The sequence below is a fragment of the Sinohyriopsis cumingii genome, chromosome 6 (assembly GCF_028554795.1).
Source record: "Sinohyriopsis cumingii isolate HCF-2022 chromosome 6, ASM2855479v2, whole genome shotgun sequence".
Classification (NCBI taxonomy): domain Eukaryota; kingdom Metazoa; phylum Mollusca; class Bivalvia; order Unionida; family Unionidae; genus Sinohyriopsis; species Sinohyriopsis cumingii.
In genome coordinates, this window is record NC_142966.1 from 142,647,133 (window position 1) to 142,668,560 (window position 21,428).

Consider the following 21,428-nt stretch of genomic DNA (forward strand, 5'->3'; position numbering starts at 1 on the left):
CTTATTTAAATGAAAGATGACTATCAATGACGATGACGATACTGCATTTCATGGCCGAACAGAGCTATGGAAGTCGTAGAATGGAATCTCCAAGAACTCCTCAAAAATTTGTTATGTAAAAATAAAGATTCAAAATTCACTTGGAAAAAAACAACAACAACAAACAATTGTGGACGAAATCATACGAAGTACGTTAATATATATTTAGTTGTCCTTCATTTTCATCACGCAGACGTCCTTGCACAAGGTGTTTCCCATTGTACATGAAGGGGGAATCCCATACAAGGTTTGTCCATTATTATGGTAGGTTGAGCGCTTTAATTCAAGACTGGTGATCCCCATTTTTTTATCATGCAGATAAACATTCCATATAAAAGATAAAATATTAATTTAAACTAACATCTCCATATTGGAAAAGTTTCAATCAGAAATACCTCAAAGGTAACAAGATTTATCTCATTGTTAAGTCCTCAGTAACCTGTATTTAATGTTTACAATAATGAACTCTTCTAAAGCAGAGGTTGTGAGCTCAGTGACGTCATTTCATCACAAAATGGCGGTAGATTTGCCAGTTTTAAGAGAAACTGGAACTATCAAATCCCTAATCTCGCAGAAAATAGACGAACACGGACACAGTAGATGATGGCGGAACCAAAACGACAGGAGTTTACTACAGTTGGACCAACAGAAAAGGAAAAAAAGATAAAAACAATTATAAAAACCCACCGATTTGTGTTTTCGCTAACGGAGTCAAATGAGTTAACCTGTCCTGAGTATTGGTACAACGAATTGGTGAAAAATGTCGAGGTATGTATTTAACCCGTTGAAAATGTAAGAGTAATTATTGTTCTTTTTACCCTGGGCAATGCCACAATCTTGTTCATTCATTTTTATATTATTCGAGTGACTTAAATTTGGGAATCCCACTGACGAGGTTTCCATATTGTAGGATTTTGCTTCGCAGAAACGTGCATTTTTTCAACGTTTGTTCAGATATTCGGACAACTTAAACGTATATGTTGCCTTCAATGTTTAGAAAATGACTGGACTGAGTAGACCGCCATTTTGATCTTTCCTTGAAAGAGAATAAGGAGACAACAGCTTGACCAAATGTTACAGTTTATTATATACTCGTTGAGGATATGTCTCTCCTGAAATTTTGTTATAAGGCATAGCAAATAGTAGCCGGTGTTTAGAATTTGTGAGAACTTTCATGCAGCACCCAATCTGTGTGATTTCATGTTTATTTAGGTTACAATACAAGGTTTATGGATCGTGATTATATCCTAGATATCCAAGTTTGCGCTTGCCATGTTGGATGGGGTTAAGTCATGTATAATGTTGTTAATTGAGGCTCCTTATGGGTTTTAGAGTGGGATGAACTGATGTGTTTTAAGTAGGAACTGAGGAATAGCTTCAGACATGATATTTGTTCAGTACCATAAGTTGAAGAAATAGTCCGATGATTGATCAATTTACCGATGTTATTAATTCTGTCACACAAGCTGTAAATATGACAGCATATTTTTTTTTCAAAAAGTATTTGTGTTTGCATGGAATCACAACAGATAATAAATAAAAAATAAGGATGCATATAATGCATTAAAGTTATTTTTTTAGTTGGTACGTCCTCTTTCAACCATTTTTGGTGATAGATTAATGAAATAAATTAAACATGCCCGATAAAAACTGCAGACGTCATCAAACAGTGACAATTTGCCGAACATGTTTGTAAATTGATCTTACAGCCGACTTGCAGACGATTTCATACTTAAATCATGATGGCAAACCGTTTTTCATAATGTCTTATGGTAGAGAGTGAGATTTGTGCATTTTATGGTATGCGAACATTGAACGATGTAATTTGTATGGAGACAAAAATGTCAGATGGAATATGATGGTGACTAACGTTAGATTTGTGGCGTTTGTTATAAATGCATATGCAGTATTGTTACAAAACTTTTTATTTGGTGTCTCGTTCAGTCAGTCGTGCTCTGCGCAAGCGCTAGGAGGTACAGTGGCTTTAGCCATAGGTATGTTGCTATATATAGCATCAGTGGGCAGTCAAGCTGACATGGCTATAGGTAGTGGGACTTTAACCCCCTCCCTAGCGCTACGCTTGATTAATCACCGCGACATGCTGATTGAGCTACTATCGATTGCAGATTATCGGGACATCAACTGGGGCGCGCGCTCGTTGTCTATTTTAAGCCTAGTAGTAGAGTACTGTAGTGTATAGTGGCGGGCGGTGATTTTGTAAGACGGCGGTTTAGGGCATGCGGTAGTGGGTGGAAACAAAAGAGAGCGGTACAGTACCAGGTTCAAAGTATACGGAAATGTATGATTAAATTTAAACAAAGATAATGAACTGTAAATATTGATGTGTGTTTAAATGAAAAGTTTCTTTTTCAGCTAAAACGAATTTATATAAATAAGTGATAAATGAATTAAAACCAACGAGTATGTTTTGTTTTTTCTTCAACAATTCAGTTTGGGAGTGCCTTAACGAAAAGAAATGTAAACTAGGAAATGAAGTGAAGTTGATATTGTAACGTTCAAGATAGTTTTTTTCTTCTTCAGTATTTTGCTAATGTAAAAATAATGAAAACTTTATCTTTCCAAAAAGGGCAGTTTTCATGCATTTCTGAAAGCAACAAAGTTAGCGTTTATGCCTTTCACTCCGTATAGTCAGTTGGAATTATTAAAGTCATTGTTTTCGTGTGTGGAGAAGTTTTTCATTTGTTCAATCCAGGTAGTATAAGCTCACAACCCAGCCTTTATTGAATTTCACATAATAATGTTACATGAAACCTACAAGATAGAAAGAAAAAGTGGAATTGCATTTTCGGGAAAATGTTCATTACGTCAATCATAATATTGTTAAACTTATAGGTGTGGGGAAAAGCATGGATAACCATCGGTTTGTAAAAATTTTACCTGCTGAAAACAAACTGCACTTTACTAGCTTAGACAAGGTAGAAAGCTTTGTTTGATTTTGGCAAGTTTTCATTCCTTTCATCAATGACGTTTATCAAAACCATCAAAACCTCTTGTTCCAAAATTCTGACCAGTGCTAAAAATCTATCCCTAAAATATGTTACATTTTGATCTTTTTTCTTTCTTCAAATTTATTATCATTCCTTTGAGTAGGGAAAAATTATTCGAATTCACAATCCCAAGATTTGTACAACTTGATTTCCCGACCACCCCCACCCCCATCATTATACATGAACACATACTAGGTAATGTAAATTGTCTTATTTGGCCTAAGCTCACACATGAAATATTAATTACTGACTTGTTACATTTAAAAAATATATAGTTTACTTTCAGTATTATCTATTAAAAGAGTTTAATTTCAGTATTTTCAATCAAAATATCTTTATTTTAGTATTATCTAGATACCCCATGAATGAAAAGAACACCGACTAGTTTCTTGATAAATTCCTGGCACTTAATGCCCAGGTAACATATCAGTGCTGGTGGAAAATGGATATCCATAATATAAACAAAACATATATTTAAAAAAAATGTGTGAAATAAAGAAAGGGTAAGTGTGTGAGAAAGAGTAACTTCTAGTGATAATAATAATAATGAGGACTTTGTATAGCGCCTAATCTTTAGAAGCTCTAAGCACTTTACAACATTAGACAACACCTATAAGATAAAAAACATAATAATATTATTATAAAAAACAAACACCATGAAATTAGAAAAACATTAAAAAATAAAAAACATGCTGAGAACATTTCAGGTAGGAAACATTATTAGGTCTTTAAGTTTGTTCTTGCAGCTGAAATTAGTGAGTTTTGAGAGCCCTCTTGAATGTGATCACTTTGTGAAATGTGCACAAGTTTTAAATAAATCTTGTTTCTCTTTTTTTTTAATGCTTGTTTTGGTTTGGTTATTAGGATTGCATTGTTATGCTAGTGTTTGTACCTCTTTAAATAAATTATTTTTTTTACCCTTTCTTATCATGGCTTCAGATTCAGTTTTCGATGGAACAGGTTTTGCTATAACTTGTGTACTCTTCCTGAATATTTCATCCACTTAAGTAAATGTTGTCATAATATGTCTCAGTCAGTCTATTAATATGACAAAATAAAAAAATGTGATCCAAATAAGAAGAAAACTAATTCCTGAAAGAAGAGACCAGAGAGAAACACAACATATAGGGTACAGTTCTACTGAAATAAGCACTTCTAATGTTGCCGCTGCATCATCCCACATGCAAGACTCTACAAATTATCAGTACAGATTTCATCAGATTATATAATATAAAAATTCTAAATTATATTGTTTTCTTAACTACTTTCTAGTTGATATAACGCCCTGCTTGTGCCCCAGTAATGACAAATTCTGAACAAGATGTAATTGTTCTAAATTTCAGGTCAGTGAATTTGTAATATTATTTGACAAATTGAGAGTTCCTTCACTTGTACTTGCTCCATGTAAGGAAAAAAAATTTGAAAACCATATTTTGCACGTTTGTAGCTGGAATGATAAGGTGTTGGTATTGTAGATGACTTATGTTGTGGAATATATCTTCTCTGTGTGTCAACAGCACTGCAGCTGGGAATGAGATAAACAGTGCACAGGTCGGAATTATTCCTGCTCCTAATTTTCTTAGACCGCTTTGTTTAAGGACTTTGCTCAGCGAATTTTGCGTAGATGGTGGTAGTCTTCTTGGTCCAAGTTCACATGCTGTATCCATAATTATCATCCTATATATATGTGTGTGTATTTATATATATAGATATACAATAAGCTGACAACGAACAGTACAAAACTAATATCTAACTAGCCAGAGCGCTTTCAACTATTTAAAGACTCATTAAAGAGTCGTAAGTGCTCAGGCTAATTAGATACTAGTTTCACACTGTTCGTTGTCAGTTTATTGCATTTATCTTAATCAATCCTTGACACATGATCCCTTGCTGGATCCAGTGCGCACTTGAAAGGACTGTTATTCGCCATATGATTTGTATTCTGTGTGTGTGTGTGTATATATATATATATATATATATGTGTGTGTGTGTCTGTGGTTCTGTAGTAACTATTAAAAGGAACACCTGTCCCTCAAAAACTTGTACACAACCACGACATAAGTGCTATTGATGTGCCTCTGAAAAATTGAACAGGTGAGATCATACCCAGAAACCAAAGTATCACCAAAAGTTTGAGGGCTAATTTATTGGCCATATGTTTTTAGTGCAAAGCAGGGTACCAGTGTATACTTGTGACTACTGATGTCATTTTCTAGTTGCTGCATTAGGCATTTTAAGGTCGACAGTGACCACTTGACAATTTTCACTCAGATTAGAAATTTTAGTTGCAGATGTGACCATTTTATTCACAACATGAAGCACTTCATTTTGTTTTTTAAAATGTTCCAATCTTGATTGTAGCGATGTTTGGATTAAACAAGAATTTAGTCTGCATAAACTGTTCCTTTTCAGTAGCGAATTACTTACATGGTTCTGAAAGGTTTGTAAAAGCATCAGACCATAAAGAATTTAGTTTTCTTTTTATTAAGGATATAGTCGGTCCCAAAAATTACTTGGAATTCGTTACTGACTTGTATTTATTATTGAAATTTGTCTTCCTTTTTTCAGAGAAAATGCAAGACACAATCATTAAGTTGGCATCAACTCATTGATAAATTTCTTTGTACAAGTCCAGAACTGAAGCTGACACGTTCCAAGCATATCTCACCCTTCCTTAGTTAGGTGTATGGGGTGTCAAAGATCACTCCAAGTTTCTACAGACATTTTGATTAAATTCAGGACACATTTAATGTGATATATGCGTTTGTTTTTAGAATATTGCATGAATAGACAGTTAACTGTTCTAAATACATACTGCCACTGGCCATGCTTTGGAAACCATTGATCTCCCCACCCTGTATACAGGTTTTTCTGGCACAGAACCAGTTTTGATGGGCGCTGCCATTCTGTGTCATGTGGTACATCGGCCATTAGACTATTGTGAATTTGTCCATCACAGCATCAGCTGCTTTATGTTTACATTTAATGTTTCTTGATTGTACATGTATTGATGTTTTTATGATGGATACAAAAGCAAAGAATAAAAGTTAGTGGAACTTCCTGTGCTGCACTACCTGTTTTATTCTTTGCTTTTGTATAAACAACTCTAAAAAAATAAATATATAGAAAGAATCTTTACGAGAAACACAAATCCAGTGAATGCGCATGCTTAGTTCATCATCCTGTAATAAAATTCACGAAGGCATAATATCTGATTTTTCACAAAGTGATCGTCATACTGAACATCTACAAACTTGTGCTCATCTTCATTAAGCTAGATGAACCGCTCCAGTGGCCTAGTGGTTAGAGCGTCTGTCTTGGATGCGGGAGGTCGTGGGTTCGATCCCTGGCCGAGTCATACCAAAGATTACAAAAATGGTATTAACAGCTGCCTCGCTTGGCACTCAACATTAAGAAGTCAGTGTTATGACTGGTCAGCCTGATGTCAGGATATTGTGACTGGGTGGGACATCATGCCACATGTCTGCGGCATGATGCCTCAGTGCTAGACATCACTATAAACTGCCACACTGCAGACATCGTAGCTATATGACTGAATTTTGTTTAAAAGCTACGTTAAAAATCCAAATCACACACACTAATTAAGATAGATAAAAACGTGTTCACTTTCTCAACCGAATGCAAAACATAGTTAATGAATTTGTAAATGAAATCTTCTGCCTCCTTAAACTTTTAATACATTTCCATTTTCACGCTTTACATCATATTTGCAACTAATAAATAGTTGCTTTAACACTGTCCATTTAGGATCAGGAAATGGACTTCTAAAAGAGTATCTCAATTTAAAATTGCATCACGACTTGCACAATACCATTTTTCCTCCACTGACACATACAATCCAGTCAATTACAGTATATTCATTTAAATTTTAAAATTGTTTTGCTTTAACCTCAATGTCCTGTCCATGTTTTGTAAATTTGCTGCCAATACATTTTTAATGTAAATGATCCCTTATGAAATTTATGCAGTCAGTTGTCTCATTAATGGGTACCACATGTGCACTGCTAGCTGTAATTCTTAATTTTCGAGCGTCTCTCCACAAAGGGCATTTATGCTGAGTAACAGTTCATTTTGCAGTTTATTATGATCAGAAAGATAAGCATTCATTAGTGCTATGATCATGAAGTCATGTATCACCTGTACAGTTCGAAGGTTCACTTGTGAAACTTTTGTTTATTTTTGTTCCTTAAATTTGGGGGCCCAGAGTGGTCTAAAGCGCTCTCCGTTACGGATCACTGCCATCTCACCTTTGTCTGCAGCGGTTCGAGTCTCGGATTCAGCAAATGTGGGTATGTGAGAAAGCTTGCCAGTAGCTTCTCGTGGATCAGTGGTTCTTTCTGGGGTTTTCCAGGGTTCTTCCTCCACCATTAATACTGGCCGCCATGTATAGTCTATCGTGTGCTGAAAAATGGTGTTAAACCCCACAACAACAACAAAAAAAATCCTTTAATTTGAATTAAAGCTTTAAGAGGTGAATTGTTAACAGTGGTTTTAAACTCTGATTTTATCAAATGATGTTTCGGGCAACAGGCACTACTCTACTTCTGTCATCTTTAATGGGGCTATCACCATTTTTTTTTTTTAATTTTATATTTGCAAGAGGTTTTGGTGCATCAACATTTCTCTTTGTACCTCTGCTCCACTTAGCTGTCTTATCAGTACGACTGACCCCAGTAAAATTATTTCTCCACAGCAAATCAGCAACATGACTGCACAAGTGTCCTTTCCCCAGCATACATGTACACCACCCATTCTCTACAATGCCCTCCATGGTACAGACAACATAAGCTTCCTTTACTTCATTTACTGATTGTGATGAGCATATTTCTCCTTTCAAGATAATTTTATTCTCCAAGTACGATGTATTGTTCAAAATTGTATCCATATTTTCACTCAGGAAGTAGTTATGCCTTTTTAAGCTTTTGAAGATCTTCATTTCTTTTCCATCTACTGTTTTGGATGAGATTAAATAGTTGTAAATGTCATTGTACATCAGATTTGGCCACTCTCATGTCGTCACTCCATTCAGTTATATCGCAAAATACATCAGGCATTAAGCATTATGCTTCAGACATTTCACTTTTCAGTGTAAGTTTCACTTTGTTTACAGTGCTTCGTAGTAATGTAATGGCAGACACAGCATTGGTGCTACAAGCAGACTCAATTGATTAAAAGGGTGATAATTGAAAAAATCTCTCTATAACAATGTATGCTTTATCTTTGCATGAAAAGGACAAGTCATTTAAACAATCAGCTTTGGCCCCTAGGTCTTTACCTACCCTCTGAGGACTAGTCCTTGGGTCACAACTTTGAACTTATTCATAGCTCAACAAAGTGTAATGCATTTATGTATGATTACAAAAGGGAATTAATTTATTCAGTAAGTTTCCAGGTCTGTTCTTACCCATGCAGTCATATCATCAAAACTGTGGAGATCCCCCCTCTTCAACATTTTTTCATCATGGAAAGATCAACTCGTTTATGCAGCTAGTGATTGCCCCTGGGTCTCTTCACATCCTCTGCGCTGATTCTCAAGTGATAGCAATGAAATGATTCATAGCCACATCCTAAAAGTATATGTATTAAAACCTGTTTTTAAAGACCACGCTTTCTGTCATAAAAGCATTGTCTAAAGGTAGGTGGTCTCTCTTGTTAAGTCATACCACTGTATAATTAATGAATCTTTACATTAACAATCTGGTGTCACAATTCAATTGGTTTCTGCTAGACACAATTTTTCAAGATACTATGAGCTGTATACACTTACTGGGTATGCAGATGTCACAGAAACACTTGCTGATTATTTAGTATTGAGTCAGTTGCAGTACAGGGCCTTGCCAAAGGTCATGCTAAGGTAGCTAATCGTAACTAATCCAATAGTCTGATTCAAGCCTACACCATTTCAGTCGCAGGTCTGGCTTTCCGACCACTGGGCTACCGTAGCTCCTGCACCACCCATTGATCACATTTTACCAAAAAAATGAGAGTACATTAAGTCAGCGTTACTTCCCATGTCCACAGGATAACAACAGCAGGATAAAAGTTTCTGTAAACCCCTTGAAACACAGTTGTGATTATATGGTTGCAGTTTATGTATTGAAGAGAACGGTGAAAAGAGATTATTTTACAGTATTCTGTATGTCAAAAGTTTTGTGCTGTCTTCTTAATGATGTTAGTCCAAGTTTACATTGCAGTGAATATTACCAATAAATGATATCTGGTGTGTGAATTTTCAGGGGTTAGAGAAACCCAAAGAAAGCAATGGCCCTTTTGGTGATGAGGATAATGCGGATGATGTTGCAAGAATTGCAAGAGCTTTTGAGGAAAAATATGTAAGTGTTTTTGTTTTTTCTTTCCTTTTTTTCTTCTTTTCATTACCTGATATTTTCATGGAAGTAGGATTTGTATCTCTTCAGATGTATCTGTGTTGCCCAATTTGCTAGGGTCAAAAGTCAAGACTATAATTGAAATGGAAACACTGAAATTCGTAACAGATATACAACGATTTTTCTGTATGGCAGATCAGCTTGGCAAATTTAGTCCAAATTTGGCAGAAAAATCAAAACCATTTTGTGAACTTTTGAAACATAAAAACTCATGGACTTGGGGTTCAGATCAAGAACAAGCTCTTAAAGATATCAAGCAAGAAACGATTTCTTCACCAACTTTAGCACATTATGATCCAAATAGAGAAATAGATGCATATTCAATTGGACTAGATGCTGTGATATGGCAGAAGCATGGTAGCACTCTGAGACCGGTGGCGTTCTCATCGCGAGGTATGTCAGAAACTGAGCAATGCTATGCTCAAATTGAAAAAGAGGTCATCTCAATCATTTGGGATGTGAACTCTTCAGTAGCTATTTAACTGGGTCACAATTCAAACTTGAAATGGACCAAAAGCCATTAGTACCACTAATGAACACAAAAATCTTGGGAGATTTACCGCCAAAATTTCAACGCTTTAGAATGTGTTTGATGAAATTCAACTTTTGTATAGTTCATGTTTCTGGGAAAAATCTATTAACTGCTGATGCTCTATGCAGCGCACTTTTAAGTTATCACTGAGAGTGACAGAGAACTATAGGCTGAAACTAACGCCTATGTTGATTTCATAGTTAGTAATTTGCCCACATCAAATACTCGACTTGAACAAATAAAGTCTGAATATCGAAATGATTCAATTTGCAAACAATCTGTGGAATTCTGTGAAAAATGGGTGGCCAGAGAAATCCGCTATTGATGGAAAACTTAAATCGTACTGGTCAGATATAGATGAATTTACAGTTCAAAATGGTCTCTTAATGATCCTGAATGCCTGGTTGAACCAGAATCACTTAAAAAAGAAATCCTTGAGAGAATTTGCGATGGTCACCAAGGCATAGTTAATTGCTGAGAACATGCAAAAATGTCAGTTTTGTGGAAATGACTAAGTACTCAGCTAGACCACTTGGTAATATCTTGCCAAAATTTAATTGAAAACTCGAGATATCAAGCTGAATTAATGATACCAAATAATTTCCAAGTTGACCTTGGCAAAGAGTTGCATCAGACTTGTTTGAACTGAATGGTCAAACATATCTCCTGGTGATTGATTATTTTTCACGATACATCGAAATACCAAAATTGCAAGGCACTGGTTCAAAAGCAATTGTTAATCATCTCAAATCAATCTTTGCTTGACAAGGTAAACCAGAAGTATTAGTTTCAGATAGTGGTCCACAGTACTCAAAGAATTATGCGACCAATTATGGATTCAGGCATATTACAAGTAGTCGAAACTATCCACAGAGCAACGGTCTTGCCAAAAGAGCTGTTCATGCAATTAAAAGAACGCTTAAAAAAGCAAATGATCCTTACATAGCTCTTTTGACATTGCGCAAAACCATTAACGAATGAATACACCCTGCCAAATTATTGATGGGAAGAAAATTACAAACTCCTTTGCCAATGGCACCAGAAAACTTACAGCCAAAATGGCCAGATTTAATGAAACTGTAGAAATTGGAAAACCATCAAAAGCAAGCTCAAAAGAGAAATTATGATCGTCAATTAACATCGCATCTGAAATATGAAAAAACTTCAGGTAGGGAATAAAGTGAATTAAAGATCATTTTTCTTCAGGCATTGTTAAATCGGAGGCATCCACACTTCGTTCATACATGGTAGTAACTGATGAGGGAGAGATACAGTGTAATAAGAGAAATTTAATTCCCATGCCTACTGCATTATCGGAGCCTCTCAGAGTGATTGTTTTAAACCCTGATACTTTGTCTGACTCAGAAGAAAGCAAAGCAGTGCCAACAGTCAAAACGAATATTTCATGGATATTTCACACTTTTGCAGGAATGGCACTGGTTTTAAAAAGGTTGTCATCCAAAAAAATCGCCAACCTCAATATTTTATCACCAAGTTTCAAAATATGTCATCATTTTCATAAACCAGTGCTATCAGTTTATCTCAACATTCTCAGGAGCATTGTAATATTGTTTACATAGGCATTTAGGTGTTTAGGTAAGGGGGGGGGGCTGAAAACAAATTGAAATTTCTGCATACAAAATAATTTTTAAGAGATGAACTGTTCTCAGTGACTAAGATAAATATACACAGAGGAAAAAAAATGAAAATTTTGATTACATTTGTTTCCCCTTCCTAACTGTATTGATGTCTTGGATTTAATAAATAATATAGAATGTCTTCTGCAGTTATTTTTCAATAACAAATAACATTACACATTGCTCCCCACCTCCCACAATAATTTGAAATAAAAGGGAATTTTCTATATGTAGAGATTTAGTGAACTAAAATCAGTATGGCTTCCAAAAATGCCTAACTTTTTTACTTATTCTTTTCTTTTCGGTGCAGTGTTTCAAATGTTGGTCTTAATCCCACGAATATGCATCCTAAATGCATCATTTGCATGAGATTTTTGCAAAGATTATGATCTCTTCTTTCGTTTTCTTTCGTCAGTTTTTTCCTTTTGTATCTACTTTATTTATTTATTTGTCTTGCTACTTTATTGCTTTTTTCCTCGCCAGCATACTGTTAACATTTTTTGTTTTTTCAATGGGATTTTTTAAGTGAAGGATTATTAGCTTGCTTAATCATTAGTAGTTAGCTTTACTGGTCATAGCCTTCCCCAAGAATGTTACACTCATCTACAGTTTGTTAGTAAATAGAGATATCCAACCCTGAGACACCTTTGGTCTTTAATTTGAGGACAGCAGTAGATGCAAAGGTACGTTTCTACTTACCATTCACTCAGATGAACTCTTGGAATCTGTTTCAAGAAAGAATTTCATGTGTGTTTGCAAACATCAACTCCATTTTAAATCTGTCATTACAAAGTTTGCTATCTCCTGAGTGAAGAGTACTTTTGTGGCACAAAGGTTATTACTTAATTTTTTATAGCAATTAAATAAACTAAATTTAGTAGATTTATTATTGATTTTATTTTTCCAAATTAAAATGATATATTGTGATCATTTTTTAAATTATATACAGTAATCCCCCTCTTACACTGCCACCCCTTCTGCACCTAATGGTCTTTAAGGGGGACTAGATTTGTGAGAAGTATGCCAATGTATTTGTACGTGTATGTTATAAGAAAGTTACATATGACTTCAGAGTATTTAATATCTTCATTTAAAAGTAGCATTAATTATTAAAGGTTTTTCTTGTCTTAACAACAAACTTGTTTCAAGTTAATATAAATTCTTTTGCATGAAATGTGAGTAGGGTCTTGTTGGCATGCGCATTGCAAAACCATTTAAAAATGTCGTTTAAATCATGGAACATACATTTCTTGGCATCTAACAAAATATTTCTTTCTCCATTTACTCCATTTCCCATATTCTTCTTAGCAGTTATGATGTTTTTTGAGTCTTTCCCCATTGTCAAGGCAAATAACTTTTACTTTTTCTTCTAAATTATTCATTCACCATTTATGTAATGACGTATTAAATTTTTTACAGCTTATTCCTATTTTGCTAATTGCACAGTATTGCAGTTAAATCATGCAGATGAAATTTTTATGGAGTTGACAAAATGCCTTGTTTACAAAGAAAGTGATACATGTACTGTCATGTGATTTGCCATTCTTTGTCTGGAACTCTGTTTTGTTCAACGTTAATTTCTCTCTGCATGTTAACCCTACAAAATCTATATTTAGTCTATGCTGACGATGTTATGATCTTGAAAATTATGTCCGGTCATAATTATCAAAGAGAAGAAATGAACCAATGTGTGAAGATCAAAACTCACAAGATTGTTGACCCCAATTTCCTGTAAATGGCAATGTTAATGATATAATATCAACTTTAGTTGTACATGTACGTACTTTAGCCAACACTTCTTTCAGTAAAGAAAACCTGACATCGGGAAATTGACATCAGTAAAGATAATCAGCTTACTAACCTTATTGTATGAATTAAAGACTGGTTCTGGACACAAATTAAAATAAAATGTGGCCTCTTGTAAGGGGGTACATTTTACATTTTTGCACTAATATGCTGGCATCTGGTCATGTTAGAGGGGTTGCCTTTCTTGAGGGGTACTTTTGAACACAAACTCGTCACTCGTCAGTGCCAAGTGATTCTGGTCATAAAAAGTAGGTGGCTGCTGGTCGGGGGTGGGTGGGTGGGTATTCATGAGCAGGACTGCCGTAGTAACGTTTTTCATAGCTCTATATGTACCTGCAAATTTTAAGTGAGCGTAACTTTGTTGGGCAGGCAAAATTTATGCAATTCATATGTTTCAGGGGTCTCTAATGTCTGTTTGCAGTGCAGAAAATTTGACAATGGCTTGATGGATGGAAAAATATATCAGGTGTAAAATTAAGTATAGATTATGACCAAATGCTATCTTAGGATTAGCATGCTGAGATTAAGGGACAGGTATGAAAGGGAGTCCTTGGAAGGGAATTACCTTGCCTCTTGTATAGTATGATAGACAGGTCCATTTCCAGAACAGATCGTATGTGGAATCTGAGTAACTGTTGGCACTTGGTGTGATTTTTTTTTCTTTCCCTTCAGGCCAATGATTGTTTTTTTCCAGCATTTAGCTTGCATCAGCCACAAGTGCTCAGAAGGAGCACATCCTCATATTCATTGTAGAATTTATGGATTTTATTTTATGATCATTCAATGAAAATGAGACAAGTATACTTGTTAAAGTGAGTGTTTTATACAAATAATTTGTATTCATGTTTTGTGTTTGTGATCTGGTTCTAATCCACATGGATTTTGCCCTCTTGTGACAATAATTTTTAACTATTTGCAGATCCAGGTTACTATAAAAAATAAATGTAAATTTTTATAGTTTCCAGTAATTATGTCCTTTTATGCTCAGATTATGCATTTTTGCCACTTATATTAGCAATAATTGCCTTTATACCTTTTAAGAGGTTGGCATGTTATGCATATGTTGTGTCCTACAGTGATCACTAAATACGTGTACATGCACCCATTTAGTTCCAACAAGGAATTCATTCAATTCTTATCAAGGGTACATACTAAATTTAAAATGTGAAGAACAGATTCAAAATTGTACCATCACTTTCTTTTTGCAGGGTCCAAAACCTGGGGAAAACAAAAAGAAGAAAAGAGGCCAGGTTGCAGTAGAGGACTTGATAGATTTAGGTGAAGGATATGATGAAACAGATGACTTTATAGATAATTCTGAAGCAGTAAGTAGTTATACATTATTAGAAATATTAGCTTTAGTGGTCATAGACCAGAAAAGCTTGTGGGATGGCCTTTTGTTTGCTGTCCATCCATCTATGTTTGCATCAGTTTGTTATCCCTACTCCTTCTAAACTACTTGAAAGATTTCCCTGAAACTTTACACACACATTCATTCAAGGTCTAGCGTGTCCTGAATGAAAAATGGTGCCATTCCAATAGAACAGTCTTGTTTAGGTTACTTCTTCAGACACAATGCTCATAACTTGGGGTTTTCACTTAAACACTTGTGTCTTGTCTAGTTGGTTCTAAATGAAAAACAGGGCAACCATCTTGACCTTATGGAAAGTCATATCAATGATGCTATTCTGACCTCAAATTTGGCCATCTTAAAACTGATATAGCTAATTCTAGTTGGTTGGTCATAATGACTTAGGGTTTTGACTAAAAGACTTTGAATGATGCTGGCTCTAAGTTAAAAAAATGTTGCCAATTTGACATCAAAAATTGTTTTGAACTGATTGAGTATTAGTGAGCCAAAAATCTTGAAAATCTTGTTATTGCATAAGAATAACAGATGGTTCCAACACACCGTAGTTAAAAAGAAGAAAGGATTTTATCTTGGATTCATGGAAATTCTTTTGCAGCAAGTACAGCGTTAGTTGCTTTGGGGGCCATTCGTGGAAAGCATTGTTATGCTAAAGTCATGGTTTTGATAGTTATGCAGTTGTTTTCACCTGCACTGAAGAGCAGACCATATTCTGTGTTGCAGAATTGTAACTGAGTGGGTTTTTGGACTAAATGAACAAGCCAAACACAATGTAAGAAAGATGGAAATTTATGAATGAGTTAATAATGATAAATATATGATATAAAAATACAATTGAAAATAAACAAAACAAATATTGAATAAAATGAAGTGCAGATCCAAGAACCCTCATGGGCTGCACATACCCCTTAAACAGTATGTTGTTCAACAAGAACAAAATTATAAAGATTCAAAAATAGTCTTTGAAACAACTTAAGATTCAAAATAATCTTTGACACACCTAAAGATTCACAATAATCTTTGACACAACTAAAGATTCAAAATAATCTTTGACACACCTAAAGATTCAAAATAATCTTATCACGACTAAGATTCACAATAATCTTATCACGGCTAAGATTCACAATAATCTTATCACGACTAAGATTCACAATAATCTTATCATGACTAAGATTCACAATAATGTTATCACAACAGACAGTGTTGTTCTGGAAGCTCCAGATGACTCCAAGAAACTTTAGACAGCTTCGGACCGTTCTAGTTATATTCACAATAACATTTCATATACATTCATGGCTACAGACACGGTCAGCTACCATAATAGACAGCTACTATAACAGTCAGCTACAAACAGTCAGAATCATCTTCAAACACAGTCAGAAACAGCTTCCAACACAGTCACAGCTTCCAACACATACACAGCTGCCAACACATACACAGCTGCCAACACAGACACACAGATGTACAGACGCAGACGCAGCTACAGATTCACATACGCAGCTATAATAAAACCAAATGGGACATAATAGTTTATGCATAATTTCTATATATATGATATTACTTTTAAAAATCTGCGTTGTAATAAACATTATTACGTGATAACACAGTACAAACCGAATAAGCTTCGCCTATCAAATAAATAGAATGTAAATTTAACACTTACCCCTATGGCTGGAGAATAAAGGAGAGTGTATAGTCCTTGACGTGATCCAAAAATTACCAGTGTGGTTTTTCGTGATTCGTCTTACTTAAATCCATAGGAGAGTGAGTACAAGTCGGGGTAGAATACCCGTGCACCTCATGTTAGTCATGATACCCGACAAGTAATCTGTGGCTAGGTACATGATATACAGTCGCTTACCTGGAAAATCATTTTCACCCTATATAACGTTGTATGCATGTACAACGAGAAATAGTCTAATTGTTTTAAGACAAAACCAAGTTATTTCTTTGCCTTATTCTGTGACAATACCTCCCCCCTCAGAAAAAAAAAATGCACACATTTTTTTAATAAAAACCCTCACAGAATAAAAGAAAAATAACTACTTTCAATATTTACACCGGTAATACCGCAATTTGGATTTTCTATATTAAAAAAATTTATCCAAATTTTTAATCATGTCCTACTCAAGTAGTCTGCCCCTATATTCTCAACCCCCCTTATTGCCTCTACATGGAAGCGATATGGTTGTAGTGTCAGCACCCAACGCATCAATCGGGCGTTAGCGACCTTGGCCTTGTTTAAATACAATATGGGGTTGGTGATTAGTTTCGAGAAAAAAATCTCCCCCAGAAAGATATGCATGGTACTTCCCAATTCCCCACACTACGGCCAAACACTCTTTCTCAATAACTGAATAGTTTTTCTCCCTGGGTAGCAATTTTCCACTCGAGTAAGCTACGGGTAACTTATTATCTTGCTCTTGCAGTAAAACTGCTCCCAACCCAGTTTCAGAGGCATTTGTTCTTAAAATGAAGGGTTTGCTAATATCTGGCAATATTAATATAGGTGCACTGACGAGTTTTTCTTTAAGCGTGCAAAAAGCTATATCCTGTGGTGGTCCCCGCTCTACTACGTCGTTGTCAATAACTGCCGTACAAACGACATTCAAGACCCCTTTTTCTACATTGTCGCTCTGTCTCTTGATGTACAACTTAAGCATGTTAGCATGGAATGTCTTTAAATTGCCATCTATGTCAATTTTGTAGTCCATGTCATTCTTGACCTCCTTAACTTTGTAGGGACCTTTCCACTGGACTAGTAATTTATTTGTGCTGGTAGGAAGAAGCAATAAAACCTGATCTCCTACAAGAAATTTCCTATTTCACGCTCTGCGGTTATAATACTTGGCACATCTATGTCCCGATTTCATTAATTCGTCGCATGCCATCTGGCATATACTTTCCAGTTTTTCTCGCAGATCTAACACGTACTGGTATGTAGTTTTTATTTCCTCGCTCGCAATGTCACCTGTCCACAGTTCGCGTAGTATCCGCATCGGGCCTCGAACTGTTCTTCCGTACAGCAATTCGAAGGGTGAAAACCCTAAACTTTCTTGCGGTACTTCACGGTACGCAAACAGAACTGCGTTCAAATAACGGTCCCAGTCTTGCGGATGTTACGCGCACATCTTTCATAGCATACTTTTAAGGGTTCCATTAAATTTCTCTACCAGTCCATTGCACATCGGATGGTATGGGGTAGTGTCTAGCTGTTTGATTGATAACAGCCTACTTATTTCACCCATGAGGTCTGAGGTGAATTGGGCACCACAATCCGTAAGGATTTCTTCTGGCACCCCTACCCTACTGAAGATGTCAACCAATGCTTCAGCCACCCGTTCTGTTTCAATAGTTGGTAACGCTACAGCTTCGGGATATCTGGTTGCGTAATCCACAAGAGTAAGAATATACTGGTTCTTCCTTTCGGTAACTGGTTGTATTGGGCCTACAATATCCACCGCCACTGTTTTAAACGGTGTATCTATTAATGGCATCTGTCCCAAGGGTACCCTTGTAACCCTTCCCTTACATACGGTTTCCTGTCATACGTCACAAGACCTACAGAACCGTGTGACATCGCCATTAACACCAGGCCAGTAGAATTCAGCGACTACTTTACTGGTGGTCTTCGCCTTACCTAGGTGTCCTGCCATGCTAGACTCATGGGCCACCCTAAGTACTTGAGATCTGTATCTCTGGGGTACGACCACTTGCCAATACCTCTTACCCTCTGGAGTGATAAACTCCCTATGAATTAGCCCGTTCCTACGAACGAATCTTGAGCTGACCCAACCCTTGCAGTGTCTAATTGCGCCGGACGCGATTTTCTCAATGACAATCTTGATGGATTCATCACGTTCTTGTTCTCGTTTGAATTCATCACGCGAAATTCCGGAGGTTGATTCAGGTACTATTAATTTCTGAAACGAGTTTTTCTCTCGCCTGGTTTGCGCTCGCGTTTCGACTGCCTGGGCCAAACGTATCCTGAAATCTGCCATGGTTGGAAGACGGGAACCTTCAACATTACTGATCGTCAGATCGTAAATAGGGTTTTCCATACAAAGGGCATCTACAGTTCTGGTTAAGAAAGGTGTTACTACCGTGATCCTTGCTACGGGGATGTGACCGATCGCTTGATCAAGTAGCATGCATGGGGACTCCCACCCGAGCATTTGGTTATCCTGCACGAGACTGCGTTTGATCACTACAGCCGTGCAACCAGTGTCACGTAATGCTACGATTTCTCGACCATTCACGAAACCTCTTGCCATTGGTACTCGTGCTTTGGGAAAAAGACACATGCCAAGTGTATGAATACCTGGTTCTACCTGCACCATATTACCAGATACACTTTTATTCTGTATAGCCACGGCTACCTCATGCATAAATCCCTTTCTTTTAGGACATTTTACTTGAATATGACCCCATTCCTTACACAGGAAACATTGTACACCCAGATGACCTGTGTCCCTAACTGACCTACTTGCCTCAGCTGATTTCACAAGCTCCCTAGGCATCGGTCTCGTAGACTGGTTTCCAGACTTAAAATCTTTTGAAACCACGTTCTGGGTTTCCCCATGAGCCTCAGCATAGAAATCGGCTTGTTTAGCCATATCCTGAACGTTTGAATAGACTTTCTCTTTCAGAAACTGACCTAGTTCCCGCCCCACTGTGTTCAACAGTTGATCTCGGAGGAAGAAATCAGTCAACCCTTCAAACGTTTTCACCGCTTTGCCGCATTCTATCCACCGCTGAAAATAGTTCGCTATTCTAACAATGAACTGATCAAAGGTTTCTCCCTTCTCGGGCTTGCTACTCCTGAACTTTTTACGAAAACCCTGTTTTGTCAGCTCGTACCTTTTTAGAAGTGCTTCCTTCAGAACGTCGTATTTAAACACATTGTCTCTAGGAAGTCGCGAGTACACATCCAGCGCTTTACCTTTTAATAAAGCACTGAGATGCAGTGCCCAGTCATTCCGACTCCACTTCTGGTTCTCGGCATACCACTCAAACCGATGAAGATAACTATCCATGTTATCTTTCTCATCGTCAAAAGGGGGTAGTTTGGTACCCTTTAATTTGCTAGAGGCAGAATCATGTTCTCCTTTTCTAGCTGTTGCTAACTCTATCTTACGTTCATGATCTCGTTGCCTTAATCTTTCTTCTACCTCCAACGCTTCCAACCTTGCTTGTTTTTCTAACTCTATCTTCTCCCTCTCAGCTCCCCTTTCCCATTCTATCCTTTCTTTTTTGGCCTGTTTTTCTAGTTCTATCTTTTCCCTTTCGAACTGTTTTTCTAATTCTGCCCGCCTTTCCTCTGTTTCCCTTTTTGCCCTTTCAAGTTGTTTGGTCATTTCCATCTCCTTTATCCTTTCTTCCCTCTCCCGGGCTTGTTCTTCCCTTTCTAATTCCCTCACCCTAACCCTTTCATCCCTCTCCCTGGCTAGTTCTTCCTTTTCTAATTCCCTCACCCTAACCCTTTCATCCCTCTCCCTGGCTTGTTCTTCCTTAATAAATTCCCTTAAACTTTCACCCTCATACCCAAGTTCTTTACCTAAGGCGACCAAGTCCTTAAGTGATGACATGATTAATAGTAACAAAAATTTACTTTAACAAAAGAAACTATTCCTAATGAAGGCAACTCAAAACAAAAATGAATAAGTATTTATACTAGACCCACAGACCTAGAACTACTAAACAAAATAAACACCTACTTGATTGTCTTCTCAAGAAGGTCACACACGAGTATAAACGATCAGAGTTTACTTTCACAACTACTGTGATGACGGTTCACTTAAGCCAAATATCCCACTTCTGACACCATTGTCGCAGAATTGTAACCAAGTGGGTTTTTGCACGAAATGAACAAGCCAAACACAATGTAAGAAAGATGGAAATTTATGAATGAGTTAATAATGATAAATATATGATGTAAAAATACAATTGAAAATAAACAAAACAAATATTGAATAAAATGAAGTGCAGATCCAAGAACCCTCATGGGCTGCACATACCCCTTAAACAGTATGTTGTTCAACAAGAACAAAATTATAAAGATTCAAAAATAGTCTTTGAAACAACTTAAGATTCAAAATAATCTTTGACACACCTAAAGATTCACAATAATCTTTGACACAACTAAAGATTCAAAATAATCTTTGACACACCTAAAGATTCAAAATAATCTTTGACACACCTAAAGATTCAAAATAATCTTATCACAACTAAGATTCACAATCATCTTATCACGACTAAGATTCACAATCATCTTATCATGACTAAGATTCACAATAATGTTATCACAACAGACAGCGTTGTTCTGGAAGCTCCAGATGACTCCAAGAAACTTTTAGACTGCTTCATACAGCTTCGGACCGTTCTAGTTATATTCACAATAACATTTCATATACATTCATGGCTACAGACACGGTCAGCTACCATAATAGACAGCTACTATAACAGTCAGCTACAAACAGTCAGAATCATCTTCAAACACAGTCAGAAACAGCTTCCAACACAGACACAGCTGCCAACACAGACACACAGACGCAGACACAGCTACAGATTTACATACACAGCTATAATAAAACCAAATGGGACATAATAGTTTATGCATAATTTCTGTAT

General features: G+C 36.4%; 1 protein-coding gene across 2 annotated transcripts in view; it reads left to right on the forward strand.

The window, feature by feature from the left end:
• The first annotated feature begins 554 nt into the window (after positions 1–554).
• The window catches only part of LOC149798162 (uncharacterized), a 78,657-nt gene continuing 57,783 nt past the window's right edge, over positions 555–21,428 (forward strand). For both annotated transcript variants that reach the window (XM_089963269.1, XM_089963270.1), the window contains exons 1-3: positions 555–807; positions 9,305–9,400; positions 14,638–14,754. In XM_089963269.1, coding sequence (XP_089819395.1) covers positions 640–807; positions 9,305–9,400; positions 14,638–14,754 — 381 coding nt within the window. In that variant the 5' untranslated portion in view covers positions 555–639. The remainder of the gene's footprint in view (positions 808–9,304; positions 9,401–14,637; positions 14,755–21,428) is intronic.